The sequence below is a fragment of the Salvelinus alpinus genome, chromosome 17 (genome assembly GCF_045679555.1).
Source record: "Salvelinus alpinus chromosome 17, SLU_Salpinus.1, whole genome shotgun sequence".
NCBI classification, from domain to species: domain Eukaryota; kingdom Metazoa; phylum Chordata; class Actinopteri; order Salmoniformes; family Salmonidae; genus Salvelinus; species Salvelinus alpinus.
In genome coordinates, this window is record NC_092102.1 from 14,023,929 (window position 1) to 14,050,387 (window position 26,459).

Consider the following 26,459-nt stretch of genomic DNA (forward strand, 5'->3'; position numbering starts at 1 on the left):
GACTAGAGATCTAAAGAAGACTCTAATCTGTGAACATGAAGAAGAGGAAAGAGGGAGGCCAGGAAGGAGGTACTTGTAGCAGCTCTAGCGGCATTGTCTGAACACATGAAAAAGAAGAGAGGAGAAAAGAGGGAGGAGAGGGATGAAAAGAGGTTTGGATGTTCTTTCTTGCCTTCAGTGGCCAGGGCAGGCTGACTTGTTGTGCTTCTGTGACACAGTGCAGATGGAGGAGTGTTTATACCATAGTACCAACCCAAACTAGTCTACTGTATAAACATTCTTCATCTGAACAGCACAGTGAGTTGGCAGGCAGGAACACAAAGGATGCATCCCAAATGCCACCCTACTCCCTATTTAGTGCGCTAGTTTTGACCAGGGCCCTGGCCAAAAGTAGTGCAGTATATAGGGAATAGGGTCATTAGTGACGATTAAGAGTCTTCTCATGTTGTCATGATTTCTCTGAAGTGTTACACAACATATTGACCTGCTCTCGACACCACATTGATCTCGACACCATAATTCCACAGAACCCCTCTCCAGGATAGGGCAGGTGGCATGTCTAAACTGCATCAAAAGAATAATAGACTTGTAACTTTCAACACCAAAAAAATAAAAAATACAACACACAAGCATTTAATTTAAACTTGTAAGGTTAATCATAAAGGCTGTGAAATAGCTTATCACAAGTCCTCTAGCTACTGCAACGTTGTTAAAAAGGACTAAGCTAAGTGTTCTGTTAACAAAATGTGCGGTTGGTAATTTTGTTCTTTGAACTATTTTCCCCCCAGGCCCAGCTAACAAAGATAGGCCTATGTAAAATACCAAATGATGTGCTGCTATCTAGTGGTCATGAGTAATACAAGCACACCAGAAGACGAGGGATACGGCTTCAGAAAAAGGCGGTAAGCAACGCAAGTGACAACAAGGGCGCGAACACCATGAAGACAAAAGCGGCTTCAAACTATTTTACACAGATTTCACCAAATAACTTCATGGGGATAAATATAAGCTCAACCAAGGGAACATTTTTTTTATTGTTTTCCAAGCATGATGTAGACAATTACATCAAACAGACATTCTTTCAACAGTGCAAGATACGATAACTGTAATAAACAAATGTAATAACCGATTCAAACGTGTCAGTTGATGTCTTAAAAATCAACATACTGATCATTTTCACACGATGAAAATTACATTCAAAACAACGTCAATTTAAAAGAGTGCATCTGCATTTAAATACAACAGCTAAAAAATACACAAAGAAATAATAATTCAACAGACATCTTCATCATTCCGTAACATGTATGTCTGAGTAAAAGCAGGCCAGCAAAACGTCACCTTGTGAATGGACCCCCCCCCCCCATGCACACGCACAGCACAGAGCATCAGTCCTTGCTAATAATGCGAGAGACAATCCAACTGACTGCAATATTCCACTCTGGTATCATTCAAAGCCATTTGGCATTCCAGTAATTCCAAAAACCATTAACCAGTGATTCTACAGTTAATAACTACATTATAAAAGAGCGTTACAAGCCATTCACATTCAGCTACCTCAGAGGTTTCAATAAACTCAAGTCTCCACTTCAGAGCCTCTCAAAATAAAGTCAGCAAAACTATGAATCATTATTACAAGGCTTAATAAAAGGAGTAAATATTCCATTATTGTGTCTTTCAGTACTAAGGATAGCATCAGGAAGTGCTAAATGAACCACAAGCAGTGAGCTGGTTCTCATATACAGTGGTTAAACATTCAGCCTAGCTACAGTATCCACTGCACTGAGGTAGCTTCACAACACAACAATGCTACAATGAGGGTTGAATATACAGTGGGGCAAAAAAGTATTTAGTCAGCCACCAATTGTGCAAGTTCTCCCACTTAAAAAGATGAGAGAGGCCTGTAATTTTCATCATAGGTACACTTCAACTATGACAGACAAAATGAGGGGGAAAAATCCCGAAAATCACATTGTAGGATTTTTAATGAATTTATTTGCAAATGATGGTGGAAAATAAGTATTTGGTCACCAACAAACAAGCAAGATTTCTGGCTCTCACAAACCTGTAACTTCTTCTTTAAGAGGCTCCTCTGTCCTCCACTCGTTACCTGTATTAATGGCACCTGTTTGAACTTGTTATCAGTATAAAAGACACCTGTCCACAACCTCAAACAGTCACACTCCAAACTCCACTATGGCCAAGACCAAAGAGCTGTCAAAGGACACCAGAAACAAAATTGTAGACCTGCACCAGGCTGGGAAGACTGAATCTGCAATAGGTATGCAGCTTGGTTTGAAGAAATCAACTGTGGGAGCAATTATTAGGAAATGGAAGACATACAAGACCACTGATAATCTCCCTCAATCTGGGGCTCCACGCAAGGTCTCACCCCGTGGGGTCAAAATGATCACAAGAACGGTGAGCAAAAATCCCAGAACCACACGGGGAGACCTAGTGAATGACCTGCAGAGAGCTAGGACCAAAGTAACAAAGCCTACCATCAGTAACACACTACGCCGCCAGGGACTCAAATCCTGCAGTGCCAGACTTGTCCCCCTGCTTAAGCCAGTACATGTCCAGGCCCGTCTGAAGTTTGCTAGAGAGCATTTGGATGATCCAGAAGAAGATTGGGAGAATGTCATATGGTCAGATGAAACCAAAATATAACTTTTTGGTAAAAACTCAACTCTTCGTGTTTGGAGAGCAAAGAATGCTGTGTTGCATCCAAAGAACACCATACCTACTGTGAAGCATGGGGGTGGAAACATCATGCTTTGGGTCTGTTTTTCTGCAAAGGGACCAGGACGACTGATCCGTGTAAAGGAAAGAATGAATGGGGCCATGTATTGTGAGATTTTGAGTGAAAACCTCCTTCCATCAGCAAGGGCATTGAAGATTAAACGTGGCTGGGTCTTTCAGCATGACAATGATCCCAAACACACCGCCCGGGCAACGGAGGAGTGGCTTCGTAAGAAGCATTTCAAGGTCCTGGAGTGGCCTAGCCAGTCTCCAGATCTCAACCCCATAGAAAATCTTTGGAGCGAGTTGAAAGTCCGTGTTGCCCAGCAACAGCCCCAAAACATCACTGCTCTAGAGGAGATCTGCATGGAGGAATGGGCCAAAATACCAGCAACAGTGTGTGAACCTTGTGAAGACTTACAGAAAACGTTTGACCTCTGTCATTGCCAACAAAGGGTATATAACAAAGTATTGAGTTAAACTTTTGTTATTGACCAAATACTTATTTTCCACCATAATTTGCAAATAAATTCATAAAAAATCCTACAATGTGATTTTCTGGATTTTTTTTTCTCATTTTGTCTGTCATAGTTGAAGTGTACCTATGATGAAAATTACAGGCCGCTCTCATCTTTTTAAGTGGGAGAACTTGCACAATTGGTGGCTGACTAAATACTTTTTTGCCCCACTGTATATATACATATATTTATTTAAAGGTGCTTAAGCATATTCAGACATTCTGAATCAGTCCTATTTTTTCAAGCTTATTTTTTTATGACGTCATTGCAATATATCCAGTTTCATTTAACGGTATACACCGAGTATAACAAACATTAGGAACACTTCCCCCCAAGTTGGCTGGATGTCCTTTGGGAAACTGTTAAGTGTGAAAAACCCAGCAGCGTTGCAGTTCTTGACACAAACCGGTGCGCCTGGCACCTACTACCATACACCGTTTAAAGGCAAAAATCTTTTGTCTTGCCCATTCACCGTCTGAATGGCACACACACAATCGATGTCCCAATTGTCTCAAGGCTTAAAAATCCTTATTTAAAACTGTCTTCATCCCTTCATCTACACTGATTGAAGTGGATATAACAAGTGACATCAATAAGGGATCATAGCTTTCACCTGGATTCACCTGGTCAGTCTATGTCATGGAAAGAGCAGGTGTTCCTAATGTTTTGTACACTCAGTGTATGACGCAGAAATGAAGATATAACTTGCATTATGCTGTTTTGTTATACTCCTCATTTGGTACACATCTATCACATCTGTATTCTTTAGCTTAGGAGTCACGACTGCAACCATCATTTTGGAAACAAAGGACAATTGGGCCAGCCATCATTTCAAACAGCATTACTGTACATAAACTGTACATAAACTGTCCTAAAGGTGCTGGGAATGTATTGAAATGGCAAAGGAATTGAAATCCTGAACAACAACGATGTAGCTAATGACAGTATAACAGCAGCAGATGTGGACAAAGCTCAGGAGGTGACTAGCCTCTGATCTGAAGTCAGCCATTGGGGTTTAACTAAGCATCTTGTGTCGGTCAAAGACAGTCTTGCGCTGTTCCTGGACCTGCTTTTTCCACCGCTGCTGTGCCCCCTCTACCCTCTCCAGTACTGTGTTACTTCTGCCTCCTTGAGCAGCACTGGCACCCTCAGGCTGCGGCCGCATGTCCTGTGAGGGGAGACAGAGACAGAGCACAGGACGTTACAGACACAGGACGTTACACACGCTCCTGTGTTCTTCACTTGTTGACCTTCCCCGGTTAACCACAACAAAACTTAGCGGTATCAGAGAGAACTAAAGTCATCAAAGCACGAAGCTTAATTGATAGGTAATGTGAGTTTATGATCCCTCTGTGTGGTGACTGTGTGGAAGAGCAAACCTGGCACTCCACAACTGATAAATGGAAAAATAGCTCCTGTATATATGTCTGACCTTCCAGAATTCAAACAGTTAAAGTAACTCGTTCATTTGTGTGTGCCTATGTGTATTTAAAAAGTTGGCCTACCTCAGAGTCCTCTTCGTTGTGAAGGGGCTGGATATAGGGGTCATGTTTACGGATCAGAGGGTCAACCAGCAGCAGGAACAACATGTAGAGGAGGAGCGAGCCCACCACTGACAGGTAGATGAGGATGGTCACCTGGGACAGAGGATATAATGCAGCTTTGATTACATTTCGGTAGACAAGGCCTTTGGCTGCTTTCTGAAATGCAAAGGAAAATATTAAAACATATGCAGGAATACAAAGAGAAGAAAATATGTATTATCACAAAAAAAGCAGAGGGAGAGGGATATTTCACACATTACTTCTATATTATAAATATATCATTTATTATAAATATTATTGGCAAATACAGTATCTAAAAAGGCATGGCATGTAAAAAAAGAAGTAAAATGACCCATGAACACCAACATGTGAACTGCATAGGAGCATGTCAAATCTGGTGTCAAATGAAAGTTAAGAGTCTAGTCTATTTTTTTTTAAAGCATATATACATTTTAGCAGCTATTTTCTATCTTAAATATTAGGAACAAGCAAAGGCTTTGATTTCTGGAAAGACAGAAAAGGGTCTTACAAAACATCGAACAGAAAAAGTCTTAATAAGTATTAGAAATACATCAAGACACATTAGTGTTGACCTAAAGACCCCTGCCAAATAATATCAACAGTTACATTTACTTTAGGAGAAAAGATTTACCTTGTGGAAGTTTAAAAAACATTGCCCTGTGCCTTGAAATTCCGTTACCAAAGATATTTTCTAATTTTCTCCTTCATGAGGGAGCAAAATCAAATCAACGTTTATTTGTCACGTGCGCCGAATACAACAGGTGTAGACCTTACAGTGAAATGCTTACTTACAGGTTCTAACCAATAGTGCCAAAAAGGTATTAGGTGAACAATAATGAAAGTTCACAGATGTATAATGAAAGTTCACAGATATATAATGAAAGTTCACAGATGTAACAAGTAAAGGTAGACCTACCAGTTAGTTATAGTGCTTTAACTAATATATATTTGGAATTAAGTGATTAAGCTCAAAATTCTGTTACCAAATTAAAATGAACAAAAATATAAAACGCAACCTTCATCAATTTCAAAGATTAAAGTTACAGTTCATAAGGAAATCAGTCAATTGAAATAAATAAATTAGGCCCTAATCTATGGATTTCACATGACTGGTAATACAGATATGCATTTGTTGGTCACAGATACCTTAAAAAAAAGGTAGGGGCGTGGATCAGAAAACCAGTCAGTATCTGGTGTGACCACTATTTGCAGCCCGACACATCTCCACATATTGGTGGGAACTGGAATATGCTGGCGATCCATAAACATGCTCAATGGGTGACATGTCTGGTGAGTATGCAAGGTCATGGAAGAACTGGGACATTTTCAGCTTCCAGGAATTGTGTACAGATCCTTGCGTCACAAGGCCGTGCATTGTCATGCTGAAACATGAGGTGATGAATGGCGGCGGATGAATTGCACGACAATGGGCCTCAGGATCTTGTCACGGTATCTCTGTGCATTCTAATTGCCGTCCACAAAATGCAATTGTGTTCGTTGTCCATGGGGCACTCTGTTCACAACGTTGACATCAGCAAACTGCTCGCCCACACGAGGCCATACATGCGGTCTATTCATCCGTGAAGAGCACACTTCTCCAGCATGCCAGTGGCCATCGAAGGTGAGTATTCAGTGGTGGGAAAAGTACCCAAATGTCATACATTTGGTGAATTGGACCATTTCCCTGTGCTGCTAAGCATTCAAAATGTAACGAGTACTTTGGGTGTCAGAGATAATGTATGGAGTAGAAAGTACATATTTTCTTTAGGATTGTAGTGGACTTTTTTATTTATTTGTATCTACTCTTCTCTGTGAAGACTAGGGCTGGGAATTGCGAATGGAACTCGCGATACAATATTATCACAAAACTTTGGTGACGATACGATATGTATAGCGAAGATTTTCAATGCATTGTGATTCGATATTGTCATTTTATTGATGGTCTAAAAAAGCTATACGATGAAAATTACAGGAGTTTTGGCTCAGGTACAGCCAACTAGGGCTAGCTAACGATACCTAGCAAAATTATCATCATTTTGGCGAGGGGGAAATCAATACTTTGACTCAAAGTATTGATATAATATTGCGATATGTAACCAAATAAATGTTTTGCTCCATCCCTAGTGAACACTGTTTGCGTATTGACTCAGGTTCTTTCTGACTCATGTGGCTTAAGTAGGGTCATCCTGTTGTCATGGTAACATTTTGAACCCCCCCCGCCCCCATGGCCTCCTCCTCCCTCTCCCTGTCCTTGAGACTGCTGTTTCTCTGTATGCTGGCTGGTGTCCATGGAGCAAACGTCGGGCCTTTATGCTAGCGGCCTTCGAGGGGATCCTACTGGTAATTACCCCTGACCCCTATGTCAAGGTTTGGTGTGGTGGCGAATCCGGTGGCATGACAGACTGGCACAAGGATACTCAAAACCCATCCTGGAGTGCCGTATTCAACTTTCTGAATGTGGCATCCAGGGCTTTCCTGAAGTTTGAGATCTGGGAGAAGGACCTGAACTTCATATCTCTCTGGTCACCCCCAAAACCAATTCTTCCTTTGGCCGCCTCTCCTTCCAGTTCTCTGCTGACAATGAATGGAATGAACTACAAAAATCTCTGAAACTGGAAACACTTATCTCCCCCACTAGCTTTAAGCACCAGCTGTCAGAGCAGCTCATAGATTACTGCACCTGTACATAGCCCATCTATAATTTAGCCCAAACAACTACCTCTACTGTATTTATTTATTTTGCTCCTTTGCACCCCATTATTTCTATCTCTACTTTGCACATTCTTCCACTGCAAATCTACCATTCCTGTGTTTTACTTGCTATATTGTATTTACCTCACCACCATGGCCTTTTTTTGCCTTTACCTCCCTTATCTCACCTCATTTGCTCACATTGTACATAGACTTATTTTTCTACTGTATGTTTGTTTTACTCCATGTGTAACTTTGTGTTGTTGTATGTGTCGAACTGCTTTGCTTTATCTTGGCCAGGTCGCAACTGTAAATGAGAACTTGTTCTCAACTTGCCTACCTGGTTAAATAAAGGTTAAATAAAAAATATAAAATAAATTACAACTTCAATGACCACCTGGGAATCTGCACCACTAAGCTCCGCTCTGGCACCCACAGCGTAACCTGTGGTCTGAGTAATGGAACCTTCTACTACACTTACACTTACAGTTACCAGTAAACCAGCCATAATGTACACCAACAGTTACCAGTAAACCAGCCATAATGTACACCATCAGTTACCAGTAAACCAGCCATAATGTACAACATCAGTTACCAGTAAACCATCCATAAAGTACAACATCAGTTACCAGTAAACCATCCATAAAGTACAACATCAGTTACCAGTAAACCAGCCATAATGTACAACATCAGTTACCAGTAAACCAGCCATAATGTACAACATCAGTTACCAGTAAACCAGCCATAATGTACAACATCAGTTACCAGTAAACCATCCATAAAGTACAACATCAGTTACCAGTAAACCATCCATAAAGTACAACATCAGTTACCAGTAAACCAGCCATAATGTACAACATCAGTTACCAGTAAACCATCCATAAAGTACAACATCAGTTACCAGTAAACCATCCATAAAGTACAACATCAGTTACCAGTAAACCAGCCATAATGTACAACATCAGTTACCAGTAAACCAGCCATAATGTACAACATCAGTTACCAGTAAACCAGCCATAATGTACAACATCAGTTACCAGTAAACCATCCATAAAGTACAACATCAGTTACCAGTAAACCATCCATAAAGTACAACATCAGTTACCAGTAAACCAGCCATAATGTACAACATCAGTTACCAGTAAACCATCCATAATGTACAACATCAGTTACCAGTAAACCATCCATAATGTACAACATCAGTTACCAGTAAACCAGCCATAATGTACAACATCAGTTACCAGTAAACCATCCATAATGTACAACATCAGTTACCAGTAAACCATCCATAATGTACAACATTCGGCCATCACATACCTTAACGAAAATGTAATGAATTTTACTGATAAACATTGAGGAGGTGTAAAAAAAAAAAAAAGCATTTCAGTACAATCTGGTTCTCTCATTATCTGGCATTTACACTTATTAGATGATTCGGGCCTTACATACAGTACATGCTGTATGGATAGTCAGTGAATGTATTTTTTTAGTCATGGTTTTGAACACCATGCTCCTATACCATTTCCTCTTTAGCATTACCCCGTCAGTTTTTACCAGTTGGGAATCTTCGGTTGCTCAGGTGTGGAAATGCTGGATTCAAAGCACAAAGCGAACCACGACTGTATTTTAAAGGTTTCATAAAACAATTGTGCACAAAGGGGGAGACAGAAACGTTCTCCAGAGTCCTTAACATAAAACACAAAGAACAAAAAAGGTATCATAAAAGCATCCGTACCTGTTCCGTTCTCCCAGTGCCACAGCACATGCCATAACGTAACTTAAGGCTATAAACCATCTGCTAAGTGGACAGTAAGTCCTTAGAAGTCACTTTCCAGATCACCATAGCTGAGTTACAATCGGTGACCCTTGACCTCAGGAGTTATTTAAGAGGCAAAATTGTCCCTATGGGCACGTGGAATTTAACCACACCCAACACCAGTTAATATGAGTTGATGGACTGTGTGTAAGGGTCAGACCTCAGTACCTTGATGGTGTTGCTGCTGCGTTCCTCATACTTGCACTCACACAGCAGGCAGTAGGCCTCCACATCATGGCCCGGCACTGGCATGGGCTCCACCACATGGAGGCACTTACTGGGGACCGATAAATACACATATTATGATGGATCCAAGATGACATTACGGACTGGGCCAAGATGTAGTCTACATTTTTAGTTGAGCCTCTCCATGACTACCATAAACAACAAATGAAAAATATATTCATTTAAATCAAATGAAACTTTATTTGCCACATGCGCCGAATACAACAAGTGTAGACTTTACCGTGAAATGCTTACTTACACGCGTACTTAACCAACAGTGCAGTTCAAGAAGAAGAAAGCATTTACCAAGTAGGATAAAATAAAAAGTAATAATGAAAAGTAACACAATAAGAATAACGAGGCTATATACAGGGGGCACCGGTACCGAGTCAGTGTGCAGGGGTAGAGGTTAGATGAGGTAATCTGTACATGTAGGTGGGGGCGAAGTGACTATGCACAGGTAACAAACAAACAGCAAGTAGCAGCAGTGTACGGGGGGGGGTCAATGTAAATTGTCCGGTGGCGATTTTTATGAATTGTTCAGCAGTCTAATGGCTTGGGGGTAGAAGCTGTTGAGGAGCCTTTTGGTCCTAGACTTGGTGCTCCGGTACCACTTACCGTGCGGTAGCAGAGAAAACAGTCTATAACTTGGGTGACTGGAGTCTCTGACAATTTTATGGGCTTTCCTCTGACACTGCGTATTATATAGGTCCTGGATGGCAGGAAGCTTGGCCCCAGTGATGTACTGGGCCGTTCGCACTACCCTCTGTAGCGCCTTACAGATCAGATGCCGAGTCAGATGCCGACCAGTTGCCATACCAGGCGGTGGTGCCACCGGTCAGGATGCTCTCGATGGTGCAGCTGTAGAACCTTTTGAGGATCTGGGGGCCCATGCCAAATCTTTTCAGTCTCCTGAGGGGGAAAAGGTTTTGTCGTGCCCTCTTCACGACTGTCTTGGTATGTTTGGACCATGATAGTTCGTTGGTGATGTGGACACCAAGGAACTTGAAACTCTCGACCCGCTCCCCTACAGCCCTGTTCGGCCCGCCTTTTCCTGTAGTCCAGGATCAGCTCCTTTGTCTTGCTCACATTGAGGGAGAGGTTGTTGTCCTGGCACCACACTGCCAGTTCTCTGACCTCCTCCCTATAGGCCGTCTCATCGTTGTCAGTGATCAGGCCTACCACTGTTGTGTCGTCAGCAAACTTAATGATGGTGTTGGAGTCGTGTTTGGCCACGCAGTCGTGGGTGAACTGGGAATACAGGAGGGGACTAAGTACACACCCCTTAGGGGCCGCAGTATTAAGGATGAGCGTGGCAGACGTATTGTTGCCTACTCTTACAACCCGAGGGCGGCCCGTTAGGAAGTCCAGGATCCAGTTGCAGAGGGAGGTGTTTAGTCCCAGAGTCCTTAGCTTAGTGATGAGCTTCGTGGGCACTATGGTGTTGAACGCTGAGATGAACAGCATTCTCACATACAGTTGAAGTCGGAAGTTTACATACACCTAGGTTGGAGTCATTAAAACTTGTTTTTCAGCCACTTCACAAATTTCTTGTTAACAAACTATAGTTTTGGCAAGTCGGTTAGGACATCTACTTTGTGCATGACACAAGTAATTTTTCCAACAATTGTTTACAGACAGATTATTTCACCTATAATTCACTGTATCACAATTCTAGTGGGTCAGAAGTTTACATACACTAAGTTGACTGTGCCTTTAAACAGCTTGGGAAATTCCAGAAAATTATGTCATGGCTTTAGAAGCTTCCGATAGGCTAATTGACATCATTTGACTCAATTGGAGGTGTACCTGTGGATGTATTTGAAGGCCTACCTTCAAACTCAGTGCTTCTTTGCTTGACATCATGGGAAAATCAAAAGAAATCAGCCAACACCTCAGAAAAATATTGTAGACCCCCACAAGTCTGGTTCATCCTTGGGAGCAATTTCCAAATGCCTGAAGGTACCACGTTCATATGTACAAACAATAGTACGCAAGTATAAACACCATGGGACCACGCAGCCGTCATACCGCTCAGGAAGGAGATGCGTTCTGTCTCCTAGAGATGAACGTACTTTGGTGCGAAAAGTAAAAATCAATCCCAGAACAACAGCAAAAGACGTTGTGAAGATGCTAGAGGAAACAGGTACAAAAGTATCTACATCCACAGTAAAACGAGTCCAATATCGACATAACCTGAAAGGCCGCTCAGCAAGGAAGAAGCCACTTCTCCAAAACCACCATAAAAAAGCCAGACTACGGTTTGCAACTGCACATGGGGACAAAGATTATACTTTTTGGAGAAATGTCCTCTGGTCTGATGAAACAAAAATAGAACTGTTTGGCCATAATGACCATCGTTATGTTTGGAGGAAAAAGGGGGAGGCTTGCAGGCCGGAGAACACCATCCAAACCGTGAAGCACGGGGGTGGCAGCATCATGTTGGGGGGGTGCTTTGCTGCAGGAGGCACTGGTGCACTTCACAAAATATATGGCATCATGAGGAAGGACAATTATGTGGATATATTGAAGCAACATCTCAAGACATCAGTCAGGAAGTTAAAGCTTGGACGCAAATGGGTCTTCCAAATGGACAATGACCCAAAGCATACATCCAAAGTTGTGGCAAAATGGCTTAAGGACAACAAAGTCAAGGTATTGGAGTGGCCATCACAAAGCCCTGACGTCAATCCTATCGAAAATTTGTGGGCAGAAATGAAAAAGCGTGTGCGAGCAAGGAAGCTTACAAACCTGACTCAGTTACACCAGCTCTGTCAGAAGGAATGGTACAAAATTCACCCAACTTATTGTGGGAAGCTTGTGGAAGGCTACCTGAAACGTTAAACAATTTAAAGGCAAATCTACCAAATTGAGTGTATGTAAACTTCTGACCCACGGGAATGTGATGAAAGAAATAAAAGCTGAAATAAATCACGCAACTATTATTCTGACATTTCACATTCTTAAAATAAAGTGGTGATCCTAACTGACCTAAGACAGAGATTTTTTTTACTATTGTGAAAAACCGAGTTTAAATGTATTTGGCTAAGGTGTAAGTAAACTCCCGACTTCAACTGTAGGTGTTCCTTTTGTCCAGGTGAGAAAGGACGGTGTGGAGTGCGATTGAGTGCGTGTCATTTGTGGACCTGTTGGGGCGGTATGCGAATTGGAGTGGGTCTAAAGTGTCCGGGAGGATGCTGTTGATGTGAGCCACGACCAGCCTTTCAAAGCACTTCATGGCTACCGATGTGAGTTATTACCGCCACAGGGCGGTAATAACTTAGGCGGGTTACCTTCGCTTCCTTGGGCACAGGTACTATGGTGGTTTGCTTGAAACATGTAGGTATTACAGACTCGGTCAGGGAGAGGTTGAAAATGTCAGAAGACACTTGACAGTTGGTACGCGCATGCTTAGAGTACACGTCCTGGTAATCCGTCTGGCCCAGCGGCTTTGTGAATGTTGACCTGTTTAAAGGTTTTGTTCACGTCGGCTACCGAGAGCGTTATCACACAGTCATCCAGAACAGCTGGTGCTCTCGTGCATGCTTCAGTGTTGCTTGCCTTGAAGCGAGCATAAAAGGCATTTAGCTCATCTGGTAGGCTCACGCCACTGGGCAGCTCGCGTCTTGGTTTCCCTTTGTAGTCCGTAATAGTTTTCAAGCCCTGCCACATTCGATGAGTGTCAGAGCCGGTGTAGTGGGATTCAATCTTAATCCTGTATTGACGCTTTGCTTGTTTGATGGTTCGTCTGAGGGCATAGCGGGATTTCTTATAAGCGTCCGGATTAGTCTCCCGCTCCTTGAAAGTGGCAGCTCTAGCCTTTAGCTCGATACGGATGTTGCCTGTAATCCATGGCTTCTGGTTTGGATATGTACGTAGTCACTGAGGGGAAGACGTCATCGATGCACTTATTAATGAAGCCAATGACTGAAGTGGAATATTCCTCAATGACATTTGATGAATCCCAGAACATATTCCAGTCTGTGCTAGCAAAACAGTCCTGTAGTGTAGCATCCGTGTCATCTGACCACTTCCGTATTGAGCGAGTCACTGGTACTTCCTGCTTTAGTTTTTGCTTATAAGCAGGAATCAGGAGGATATAATTGTGGTCAGATTTGCCAAATGGAGGGCGGGGGAGAGCTTTGTATGCATCTCTGTGTGTGGAGTAAAGTTGGTCTAGGATGGTTTTGTTTTTGGTATGGAACTTGAAATCCACCACCCCTCGATTGGAAGACTAGACTGTGAATTCAGCATTATGTGCATGCACATGTTATGCACTACAAAATCGCTCACCAATCTTTCTGGGAGACATTCCTGCTGTAGATGTGTCCGGTGATGTTCCTGTAGGGTGGACAGATACACTTGCAGCGCACATCTTCAAAACTCTGAGAATATAGAGAAGTTCCTTATTACTATACAGTGACATGTCCATTATCAAAAAATGACAGTAGTAGCAGTATACACTAGCTTATACCAGATCTATGTGTGCTGTCTTGTCAACGCCATTGCTGTCATTGTCATTTGTCACGCCAAACGCTGTAGGCCATCACAGCAATGCAGAGCTGGCAACTCTCACGCATTGGCTGTGAGACACATGCATTTGACCCTCTTCTCACGGCACATCTCTAATATCTCACATAATTGAAAAGTACTGCTTTTAACACTCCCCAGCACATGTCAGATACAGCTTTCCACCTGAGAACAGGGACCAATCCCTGCATCCAACCTTCCCATTGTCCTGTCTCCCCCATCTCATTTAATTACTGTCTGAATAAAGTGTCAAACAGACAGATAATTCTTTAAAAAAATAAAATAATGTGCATACTCAACGTAACGGTTGTTCTAAAATAAATGATCTTCCACTCTGGTCATAGGCCTAAACCATGTCAGAATATGTAGAATTGCAGGAATTTAGCTTTAAAACAGGACCCCCCAGACCCCCGTCTAGGGGTTGTGCCATTGGGCAATGAAATTCACATAGCAAATATCACTCAAAGCTTTCTTCAAAAGTTGCCAGCTATGGCAATGGAATTGGCAAGACAGCAAAAACGGATCTGGGACTCAGGCTAGAATACACCAGTGTTGATGGTCCTGGAATTGATATACCTTACTAGCGTGTGCAAAGGAGATGGCGTCACTGAGCAGTAGAACCAGCAGGCCGAATAAAAGGGACCTGGAACTCTGTTCTCTCCTGGACGACATACTAACAGACAGACCCGCCAGGTATCAACCTCCTTACCCTGGACTGGAGGAAGAACACTATATGTGGAGGAAGAGGGCACACACGCACCCACAAACACACTATTTATGGCAAATCTAACAGCAAGGATAGCTGTTAGTTACATAGCTAGATACTACATATTATTCCATTAAGTTACTACATATTATTCCATTAAGTTGTCTCCCACATGTTCTCTCTGGCTACATGTTGAAATAAACAAATTAATTTACAACTGCTGTCAACAGTAATCTGATAGCACGCCACAACAGCTAGCAAGCTGTCAACAGGGCCTAAAATGGAAGCTAAGTCGAAGACATTCGTGCCATTGATGTATATGTGTATGTTGCAAACTAAACAGAAAAAATACCACACCAGCGATATACTTATTAGCTAGTAAATACCTTTGAAACGTTATTTACTTCCTACGCACATACCACAAGATGACTTCAGATTTTCTTCTTCAGTGGTGTTAACCGTTATTGGCAACGAACTTCAATGGTGTATTATTGCCACCTACTGGGTTGGAATAAAAAAAGTGCGAACTATTAGGATCCCTGGCATTATACAATTTGTGTACATCATTGCATGCAATTTGATGTCTATTGGGGAAAAGCCTCAGTCCAGTGTGTGTAATCTATTGACAAATGTGTGTCCTCTGACTGACTAAAATGTGTATCCTCTCTCGCTCTGGTGGAAAGTACAAGGTAAACCCCTGCTTCTTCTTCTTGACCCGATCAATAGCTCTATTTCCTGGTAGTCATATCAATATCATATAGAGTCACATATAAAGAAAACTGTATTACATTACTCAACAATATGAAAGCAGATGTAATAAAATGTAATAATCTTCCCATAAATCTTACAGGTAGAAAAAACTCTATAGAATGGCATGGCTGACAAAGTTTTGTATTTATTTTCGGTAATACCAATTACCCCACCGCAGACATTCTCTTAAAAAAAGTACACTCGTTCATAACATACTTTATATGGGCAAATAAAATTCACAGAATAAAATGGAAAATTTTACATCTTCCTAAGTCTGTGGGTGGTTTTAACCTTCCAGACATGGAATTGTATCAACCTGCCACCCAAGGCTTTTACTTGTGACATATAGTTAAATGCACTAAAGAGGAACAATGGGTACATATTGAAGATGCTCATGCTCAACCCCAGAATCTTTTACATGTCTATTTTCAAAGGCTCAAGCTAAGAACATGAACAACTTTATAGTTAAGAACACTATAACAACATGGAAGAAAATGAAACCTATTCTACAAGAACCAATATCATGCCCTAAATACACAACCTTATGGAACAATCTTTGGAAAGCTTTTTGGAATTCACTAATAAATTGGTCCACATGGAAAACTAAAGGCATAAAAAACATAAATGGCTTGGTAACAGGAAATACATTTATTTCCATGACAGAATTAATAAGTAATTTTGGACTGACCAAGATATCACGAAATTTCGATTTAAAATCTTTTCACAAATTCTACAGCACAAGTGTAAAACGAATGACTCAATAATCCATGTATTCTGGGAACGATATAAAGACAGAAATAAGTTATGGGTGGGGATAGAAAGTTGTATTACTGTATTACAATGTAAACATACTTTTAATCCTTCTGCCTGCCTATTTCAATATATGGCATATGGGGTGTAGTGAAATACCCAATGGGCTAGATGATTCTCTTCTCATCACTGATCTTGAAAAAAATGTATACTAACAAATTAGAAATCAATCAATCCGCCATCATTAACATAATGGAAAAATCGAATGAAAATAAATAATATTGAAATGGGCGACCGAGAAAAACAAATAGGTACAATTTAAGGACAAGCGGCAAACAATCATACAGGCACTATGGATGGAGGGTGTGATCATGTGGGTCTGGGCAGATGAGATGTAGTCATTGTTTGTGTGCGTCTGTAAGTTGTTGTTCATATGTATACGTTTGTATCTGGAGTGGAGAAAAAAAAAACATATTATAAAAAAATCGGAGATAAATATTTCTATAGTGAGCTACCCTCCCTAGACCCCAGGCTACCCTTAATAAGCCATACACACCAATAATGCACACAAGCAACTGAAAGGGCAGTTGGAGACACTGATACTTCTGTAACGAGCTATGATATCAGTGTGAACGCTACTCTGTATTCTTTGCTTGTCATCCTCTTTCTCGCCACCTGAATCTGTCCTGTGTTTTTTATTATGGTGAGATTCCCTCTTGACCTATCGGAGGGTCTTCTTGACCTGAGGACAAAAGGTCAAAAGGCTGCACACTTCAGATTCAATACAGCTGCATTGTTGGGGAGTTATACAGTTCAAGAGTGCAACCACCTTCCCACCTTTCCTATGTCATACATGTGCTAAGTAAGTACTCAGTACAGTGGACATCATGGTGCATTCCTGGTATCAGCCCCAAAACATTGAGTCCTAATTCCCACGAATATCCTGCTTTCACGAGTCTTTCTAGCCAGACTGGGCTGTGAGAAATTACGCTTCACCAGCTCTGCCATTATTAGCCTCTTCTCTTCAGCAGTAACCCTTCCTGTCTCCTGCACAGTGAGGGTCTTTGCACCCAAAGGCTAATTGTCTGTTTAAGGACACCGAACTCTGCCCACTGAGGCACACAGTCACTGGCCTTTCATCACCTGAAAGGTCAGAACAGAACACTCAGAACCATCATATTTTCATATTTTCACATCAAGAATGTATTACGAGTTTAGATCGTCTTTCCATTTCAATCATCTAAATAGAATGTAAGAACATCTTTTGAATATCCACCAAGAAGCAAAAGCGTATAGGACATTTTTTGTTGTTGCAAAAAGTAGTCAGTTTGACCACTAGGTGATGCTACAAGGTTCCAAGTCCACAGTCACTGACTGGGCCCAGTGGCATAAGCTCATCCATTGTGATACATATACTTTATAATAGGGCTCATCCCTGTAGTAGGATGTCAGGAGGTATTGAGGAAGAATAGCAGCTTTCAATATGCCTTGATGTCTAATGACCAGCTATTGTATGTTGTTTGAACCTCCAATTCAATCAATTGCACATATTCATGTAACCTTTCCAACTGATTAAAGCACAGATATTCTCAGGACTGTTAGATATTGTGCATCAATTTGGAATATAGGGCTTGCTTGACAAAATGAAAAGAAAGTCTGTTAGGATTTGTTGTAAAATGAATGTTCCAATTAGAAACACAATGTTGTAGCCTACCTTTTTCTCTAGCATTTCACTACTCCTCACTCCACCTCTCCCACTCCCTACTTCTAACTATTCTTCTTTTTGACCTTTACCTTTACATCTTCTGTAGTTCCTTTTGTGGAGTCCTCTCTTTCTCTCTATCATGTTATTGCAGAGTACATTGTTTGAATAACAAGACAACAACACCGGTAAGTGATACTTCCCCACTGTTTGCTCCTCTCCTCTCCTCTCCTCTCCTCTCCTCTCCTCTCCTCTCCTCTCCTCTCCTCTCCTCTCCTCTCCTCTCCTCTCCTCTCCTCTCCTCTCCTCTCCTCTCCTCTCCTCTCCTCTCCTCTCCTCTCTTCTCAGTGATGTGCTTTGGGTAGTTTGACTATCACTATTCTAATAGACACACATGGTAATTATGGTGGTTGGTGACTCGACTGTGTGTGTGTGTGTGTGCATGTGTGTGTGCGTGTGTACGTGCTTGGGATTCCTGACATTTCTATTCTAATAGATACACACTGTAATTACATTGGTGGCTAGGAGGCAGCAGAGAGTGGTGATCCATCGACCAGGGACAACACAAAACTATAAATCACAACGCTATGGTTCCGCCCTCCCAACTGTAGCCGAGCACGCTCGGCGAGAGAGCAATCCTGCCAACCTGGGTTTGCACATTTGTCTTCATCAAGTAGTAGGGTTGTTTTGGGCATGACTGAATTTGCTGCCAGTGCCATGGTTATAAAACATGGAGTTATTTTAGCAACTGCTGCTTTAGACCTTATTCAAAGCTTAATGTTCTACAATGGAGCACTTAACAGAGCACTTCATACAGTACCAGTCTAAAAGTTTGGACACACGTACTTTTCTTTAATTTACTATTTCTACATTGTAGAATAATAGTGAAGACATCAAAACTATGAAATAACACATGGAATTATGCAGTAACCAAAAAAGTGTTAAACAAATAAAAATATATTTTAGATTTTAGATTCTTCAAAGTAGCCACCCTCTGCCTTGATGACAGCTTTGCACACTCTTGGCATTCTCTCAACCAGCTTCAACTGGAATGCCGTTCCAACATTCTTGAAGGAGTTCCCACATATGCTGAGCACTTGTTGGCTGCTTTTCCTTCACTCTGCGGTCCAACTCATCCCAAACCATCTCATTGGGGTGAGGTTGGGTGATTGTGGAGGCCAGATCATCTGATGCAGCACTCCATCACTCTCCTTCTTGGTCAAATAGCCCTTACACAGCCTGGAGGTGTGTTGGGTCATTGTCCTGTTGAAAATCATCAAATAGTCCCATCAGATGGGATATCGCTGCAGAATGCTGTGGTAGCCAAGCTGGTTAAGTGTGCTTTGAATTTTAAATAAATTACTGTCAGTGTCACCAGCAAACCATCCCCACACCATCACACCACCTCCTCCATGCTTCATTGTGGGAACCACACATGCGGAGATCATCCGTTCACCTACTCTGCGTCTCATAAAGACACGGCAGTTGGAACCAAAAATCTCAAATTTGGACTCCTCAGACCAAAGGACAGATTTCTACCGGTGTAATGTCCATTGCTCATGTTTCTTGGCCCAAGAAAGTCTCTTCTTCTTATTGGTGTGAAGCATCTATTTGGGCTGCAATCTGAGGTGCATTTAACTCTAGTGAACTTATCCTCTTCAGCAGAGGTAACTCCGGGTCTTCCTTTCCTGTGGCGGTCCTCATGAGCGCCAGTTTCATCATAGCGTTTGATGGTTTTTGCGACTGAACTTGAAGAAACTTTCAAAGTTCTTGAAATTTTCAGGATTGACTGACCTTCATGTCTTAAAGTAATGATGGACTGTCGTTTCTCTTTGCTTATTTGAGCTGTTCCTGCCATGATATGGACTTGGTATTTTAACAAATAGGGCTATCTTCAAATTAACTTTTAACAAGGCACACCTGTTAATGGAAATGCATTCCAGGTGACTACCTCATGAAGCTGGTTGAGAGAATGCCAAGAGTGTGCAAAGCTGTGGCTACTTTGGCAAAGGGTGGCTACTTTGAAGAATCTCAAATATGTTTAACACTTTTTTTGGTTACTACATGATTCCATATCTGTTATTTCATAGTTTTGATGTCTTCACTACTATTCTACAATGTAGAAAATAGTAAAAAATAAAGAAAAATTATTGAATGAGTAGGTGTGTCCAAACTTTTGACTGATACTGTACATTTGAATGATAGATTTCATTGAAAATGATAAAGGATTCCTCAAACCCAGGGGGACGCCACAACATGATGTTGTGAAACCCTATGGATCGAAGAAGTAGTTACTTTCTAATTTTGGTTTATATAAACTGTGAATCTCTGTAACCGTAGAAGCCCCATGGATCATTCTGGGAAAGCGTGAACTATAGAGGTGTTAGTGAGAAATCATTCCAAATTAACAGCCGATAAAAAGAAAACACTGGCTCAGTCTGAGAACTACTGTTGTTCTGTTGTTTAGTCCGAGACAGCTGGTGGTATTCTCCTGCCTCGACTGAGAAGACAGCTGTCAATCACACACCCACCTGAGCCCAGGGAGAGGAGGAGGGGGAGAGGAGGAGGGAGAGGAGGAGGTGTCTGGTGAGTGTGGCGCCAAGAGGAGAGGTGAGGCGAGTGCACCTGAAATAGATGCAGAGTAGTAGTTGAGGTGGCAGCTCCTCCAGCCTGGTCTGCCTCTAAGGGACAGAGATGCTCGGTGAGGAGACAGAGAGGAGACTGACCACTGGAGCAGAGCAGGATATTGAGCCAGACAGAATTTGAAACCCTAGGAGCTACCATGACACATGATGGACACACGCATATGAACGGACGGACGTGCACACACACATACGGATGGACGTGAGTGCGTGCACACATAAGGACACGCACTCACACAAACAAACAAACACACTCTCTCTCAGACACACACACACACACACCATCCCAACACCTCCACACATAGAGACCCTGGTCCCTCCACTGTTTTCCTTAAGCAGCGTATGTTTTGGGGGGGAACGGAATCGATTTACATGTGCAAATGTCAGTCAGTCAGCTCCCAGCAATCACGGAGGGGTGAGACATGGACTGAATAAAACAGCAGCTCAGTGCCCTGTGTTCTGGGGTCACAGCCTTCTAAAGTGATGACAGAAATCTCTCCCCAACGACCACACACACACACACACACACACACACACACACATGGACAGACAGAAGCACATGCACACACGCACACGCATGTGCATACGCACTCGCTCATGCAGGCACATACGCTCGCATGCACATGCACGCACACACACACTTGCAACTCTCTCACCCACACATGGACGCACACACACACACACACACACACACACACACACACACACACACACACACACACACACACACACACACACACACACACACACACACACACACACACACACACACACACACACACACACACACACACACACACACACACACACACACTCTTTTTCTCTCTCTCCTCCTCTCTCTCTCTCCCCGTTGGGTATCAACAATCATCCACACTGTATAAACAGTGTCATAAAACAAAAACACAACTAAACAATGACATTTTCATAGACGTCCCCCAAGTCGATGCTAATCCCTGCCTGTAATAAAAACACCCACCCACCCGCACGCACGCACGCACGCACGCACGCACGCACGCACGCACGCACGCACGCACGCACGCACACACACACACACACACACACACACACACACACACACACACACACACACACACACACACACACACACACACACACACGCGGAGAGAGAGAGAGAGGGAGAGATAGGGGGGAGAGAGGGAGACATTAGAAACCGTTCAGGAGAGTAGATAAAGATCATCATCAAGAGATGACAGGAGAGACATGGAGAGGTAGAGGATAGAGGGAAGAACTGATCCCTCTCTCTGTCCATCTGACCTGCGCTATCTTTCTATCATTGTCAAAGTGAGTCACCGTACATCATCGGACCAGAGCGCTCATCGCTCCTCTACACCTCAGCTGGGACCGGGACATGACAAGGATAGACGGTGCTGTCCAACAAACACAATCAACAGATTTAGGCACGTAAACGTGACATATTGGACACTTTATATAACATAACAATTTATTATGTGTTTTAATGATCCTTTAGAAGCGTTGTTAGTCAGTCGTTTCCCTGAAACTACCACAGGAATAAACCTCTTCATTACCATAGTGTATATGCAACCATCCATGCACTTCATCCTCATAAGATTTATAATGACAAATACTATTGATTGGTGAGGCTAAATCCCGTAGTACGCTATTATGTATCAATATGCTGTGTCTTTCTATTGTAACCGTGTGTACATAGATGTAAAGATGTCAAATGTTTAGGAAGAAGGATACTCTTCCCGTGTCTCTCAAATATCTGAAGCTTTAATGAAATGTGAAGAGAACACAGGTGAATTGGGTATCAGTAATGCAATGGAACGTTTCCATGGAGATGTCAAGACAGTGTTGCCTTGTTAATGCAGCCTCTGACATGCAGGATCACTAGCGATGCCTTGTAGGGAATGTACAGCATGTACTGTTTTCTTCCACCGTCTGCTATTGTAACCTGACATGTTGTGTACTTCACTGATGCAGCCAATTAGTGATTCTCATCCAAGGAACTTGAGTACATTTTCAAAGGGTCCACAAAAGAAACAAGGGAAGAACTGAAAATAGCTAAATATCCTCAGTGCGCCTCAAAATATTGGACATAAAAATGATGTAACAACAGCCCAAACTGTGGAACGGACAAGTGCCTCAATGGCCAGTGGTTTGACCTGATGCTGTGGTGGTACCAAGGGCATCAGGAAGAAGAGGAGGACATGAGGGATTATTTGGTGATTTACGGTTGGGATTTAACGATAAATGGTGGCAGCCAACGATGACACTCTCCTTTTTACTGTATGTATATCCCTTCTCCCCCTCATTCCTTGCCTCATCGTCCTCTTCAGTCTCCCCCTCTTCCTGCCTCCCCCAACCCCTCTGCCTGTCTTTTCCCTCCCTTCACACCAATAAGTTCATACACTGAACAAAAATATAAATGCAACATGCAACAATTTCAAAGAGTTTACTGAGATACAGATTATAGAAGGCAATCAGTCAATGGAAATACATTCATTAGTCCCTAATCTATGAATTTTACATGACAGGGAATACAGATATGCATTTGTTGGTCACAGATACCTTACAAAAAAATAAGGTGTGGGTCTGAAAACCAGTCAGTGTCTGGTGTGACCACCATAGGGGTGGCAGGTAGCCTAGTGGTTAGAGCGTTGGGCCAGTAACCGAAAGGTTGCAAGATCGAATGTTGCATTTATATTTTTGTTCAGCGTAGTTGCAATGACTTTTTGGAGTGATACGTCCTCTGTTGTCCTAACGTGTTTAATACACTGCTTTTAAAAACACTGTGGTTGATGTTGTTTTATTCTCTCTCTGTTAATTCATCACTGTTGTGTATAGATTAAGCTAACGACACGACATAAAGCCCTCCAAGTACTTATGTATGACGGCACACCTTTCAGAATGTCTGAAATGACATTCTATTCCCTAGTGCACTAATTTTGTCTCAGTACTTTTCTGCTTGACCAAAGTTAAAAGTAGGGCACTGTGTAGTAGGGAATGCTGATTTTAGACGCATATTTACTTCAGGGTTTTGTCTTTTATCCTGTTCCTATCAGGAGACATTTTCTCTCTGTCTAATTGTCATTCCCTGAACTGGCTGATCAGGGATCAGAGATGGACTTCCCAGTGTAAATGCTGCTTGCATTATTCATTCTAGCCAGTCTGTCTGTCAGGTGTGTGTGTGTGTGTGTGTGTGTGTGTGTGTGTGTGTGTGTGTGTGTGTGTGTGTGTGTGTGTGTGTGTGTGTGTGTGTGTGTGTGTGTGTGTGTGTGTGTGTGTGTGTGTGTGTTGGTGTGCGTCGGTGTGCGTCGGTGTGCCAGTGTGTCGTGTGTACGTTTGTGTGCATGGGCGTGCGCGTCGCCAGGCCCATCAACATGAATAATTGATCTGATCTGATTAAAGTTTCGCCATGATTACCCCCTCACCTCTCCTCTACTGGTTGATGAAATGACACAACACCTGCCTGTGTTCACATCCCTGTCTCTTTAAGTTGTTCCCTTCTCCCCTCAATCAAGCTAGTTTCAATTAAAAAAGGGTGTTAAAGTACCTTTGTTGTCCGATTGTTTCTGTGGTTATATGAAAGACAGTTACTTGTCTGCAGTGCCTCCTTTTCATTTGGTTCCTCCCGCAGTAACACAATTCAGGCCAATAAAGAACCCTGCTTAGACTAGTGCTGAACAACAACTATATTTTCCTCCAACTGCTTCAGAATGATGAATCCTTAGATGCCGATAGACTGAGCATCAGTTAAAACTGCAATTGTCTGACACACTGAAACACTTAAACGAACACTTTAACAAGGTTCCATTGAGAGCAAACCTTGATCACCTTGACTCTCCTGTCTGCCTCCGCGCGTTATCCATTCCCTCCCTTGTCCACACTCCACACACTCTGCTCATTTTGTAGTTGGATCACTTCCCACTCTCTCCTCTCTTAACCTTCAAAGCCCAACTAAGTATGTCACTTTGATCTGTCTTCCAGAGCCAAGGAACGAAATGCATGACAGAGAGTGTCTTCAGGAGGGAGAGATGGAGGGAGGGAGGGGCGGAGGGAGGGAGAGAAGAGTGACAGGTAATGACAGTGGCTACAAGCTGTGACCTTTGGAATGATCAGGGAGCATGACTACCAGGCCCAATGTAACAGACGAGGAACAATTTGGGGGAGAGGAAGAGGAACGGACAAAGATTTTGTGTGTCTGGTAGTGGTAGTAGTGGTAGAGATGATTGATGGGATAGCATTTCTATGCCATTTGCGCTTGTAAAAAATACAATAGATGACATGCACCTCAACCGAGTGTTGGAAATCAGAAGTAAATATATCACAGAATTGTTGATGGGATTCTAACTGTTCATGTTGATCTGATTGGCATGAGAACAGAGTGTACAGGACTAGAGCAGGACCGGTGAAAAGTGAGATGAGCGGAAAGGAGAGGTAAAGGGAGTACTTGTCCAGCCCAAGTCCCCGGTGAGGAGCTTTCAAGTCGCTAGTCTTCCCGTCTGTCCTGTCAGGCCTGAACAAACACCTGTCACACACGCAACCACACCACCCTGCAGCAACATCACACAAGGCTGGCCTGGGCCTCACCCAGGGCCAGTTCCAGGCAAAAGCGATGTAAGCTGTTGCTTAGGGCCCCTGGCCGCTAGAGGGCCCCCGACCGCTAGAGGGCCCCCGACACAATATATACAGTGCCATCGGAAAGTATTCAGACCCCTTGACTTTGTCCACATTTTGTTAGGTTACATCCTTATTCTAAAATGTATTCAATTGTTTTCCCCCTCATCAATCTACACACAATACCCTATAACGACAAAGCAAAAACAGGTTTTTAGAAATGAAATATCACATTTACATAAGTATCCAGACCTTTTACTCAGTGCTTTGTTGAAGCACCGTTTGCAGTAATTATTTACAGCCTCGAGTCTTCTTGTGTATGACACTACAAGCTTGGCACACCTGTATTTGGGGAGTTTCTCCCATTCTTCTCTGCAGATCCTCTCAAACTCTGTCAGGTTGGATGGGGAGCGTCGCTACACAGCTATTTTCAGGTCTCTCCAGAGATGTTTGATTGGGCTGGGTCACTCAAGGACATTCAGAGACTTGTCCCGAAGCCACTCCTGTGTTGTCTTGATTGTGTGCTTAGGGTCATTGTCCTGTAGGAAGGGGAACCTACGCTCCAACATCAAGGATCTTGCTGTACTTTGCTCCGTTCATCTTTCCCTCGATCCTGACTAGTCTGTCAGTCCCTGACGCTGAAAAACATCCCCACAGCATGATGCTGCCACCACCATGCTTCACTGTATGGATGGTGCAAGATTTCCTCCAGACGGGATGCTTGACATTCAGACCAAAGAGTTCAATCTTGGTATCCTCAAGGAATCTTGTTTCTCATGGTCTGAGAGTCTTTCAGTGCCTCTTGGCAAACTACAAGCGGGCTGTCATGTGCCTTTTCCTGTGGAGTGGCTTCCGTCTGGCCATTCTACAATAAAGGCCTGGAAGGTTCTCCACAGAGGAACTCTAGATCTTTGTCAAAGTGAACATCGGGTTCTTGGTCACCTCCCTGACGAAGGCCCTTCTGCCCCGATTGCTCAGTTTGGCTGGGCGCCAGCTCTAGCAAGAGTCTTGGTGGTTCCAAACGTCTTCCATTTAAGAATTATGGAGGCCACTGTGTTCTTGGGGATCTTCAATGCTGTAGACATTTTTTGGTACCCTTCCTCAGATCTGTGCCTCGACACAATCCTGTCTCGGGGCTCTACGGACAATTCCTTCGACCTCATGGTTGTTGCTCTGACATGCACTGTCAACTGTGGGACCCAGGTTGTGCCATTCCAAATCAT

The 26,459-nt window shown here is 42.7% G+C and overlaps 1 protein-coding gene and 1 pseudogene across 4 annotated transcripts; one reads left to right on the forward strand and one right to left on the reverse strand.

Annotated features, from left to right (window-relative positions):
• Nucleotides 1–1,005: 1,005 nt before the first annotated feature.
• Nucleotides 1,006–15,324, reverse strand: tmem9 (transmembrane protein 9). 4 transcript variants are annotated; one of them, XM_071347345.1, is made up of 6 exons: nucleotides 15,177–15,324; nucleotides 14,661–14,813; nucleotides 13,848–13,939; nucleotides 9,498–9,606; nucleotides 4,763–4,894; nucleotides 1,006–4,425 (listed from the first exon to the last, which is right to left on the reverse strand). In XM_071347345.1, the coding sequence occupies exons 2-6, from the start codon at nucleotides 14,754–14,756 to the stop codon at nucleotides 4,273–4,275; spliced, it is 582 nt and encodes a 193-aa protein (XP_071203446.1). In that variant the 5' UTR covers nucleotides 14,757–14,813; nucleotides 15,177–15,324; the 3' UTR covers nucleotides 1,006–4,272. The 4 variants fall into 4 exon arrangements, with proteins under 4 accessions (XP_071203446.1, XP_071203447.1, XP_071203448.1 ...); XM_071347346.1 differs by having other exon boundaries at nucleotides 15,210–15,302; XM_071347347.1 differs by having other exon boundaries at nucleotides 14,661–14,799; nucleotides 15,177–15,292.
• Nucleotides 7,111–8,012, forward strand: LOC139543194 (perforin-1-like; annotated as a pseudogene).
• Nucleotides 15,325–26,459: the final 11,135 nt, after the last annotated feature.

Coding starts and splice junctions, on each gene's coding strand:
- tmem9 (XM_071347345.1), bottom strand. CDS start 14,756: ATGTCGTCCAGGAGAGAACAGAGTTCCAGGTCCCTTTTATTCGGCCTG. Junction 4,895..9,497: donor GCAGCAGCAACACCATCAAG/GTACTGAGGTCT, acceptor CCTCTGTCCCAG/GTGACCATCCTCATCTACCT. Junction 4,426..4,762: donor ACAACGAAGAGGACTCTGAG/GTAGGCCAACTT, acceptor CTCCCCTCACAG/GACATGCGGCCGCAGCCTGA.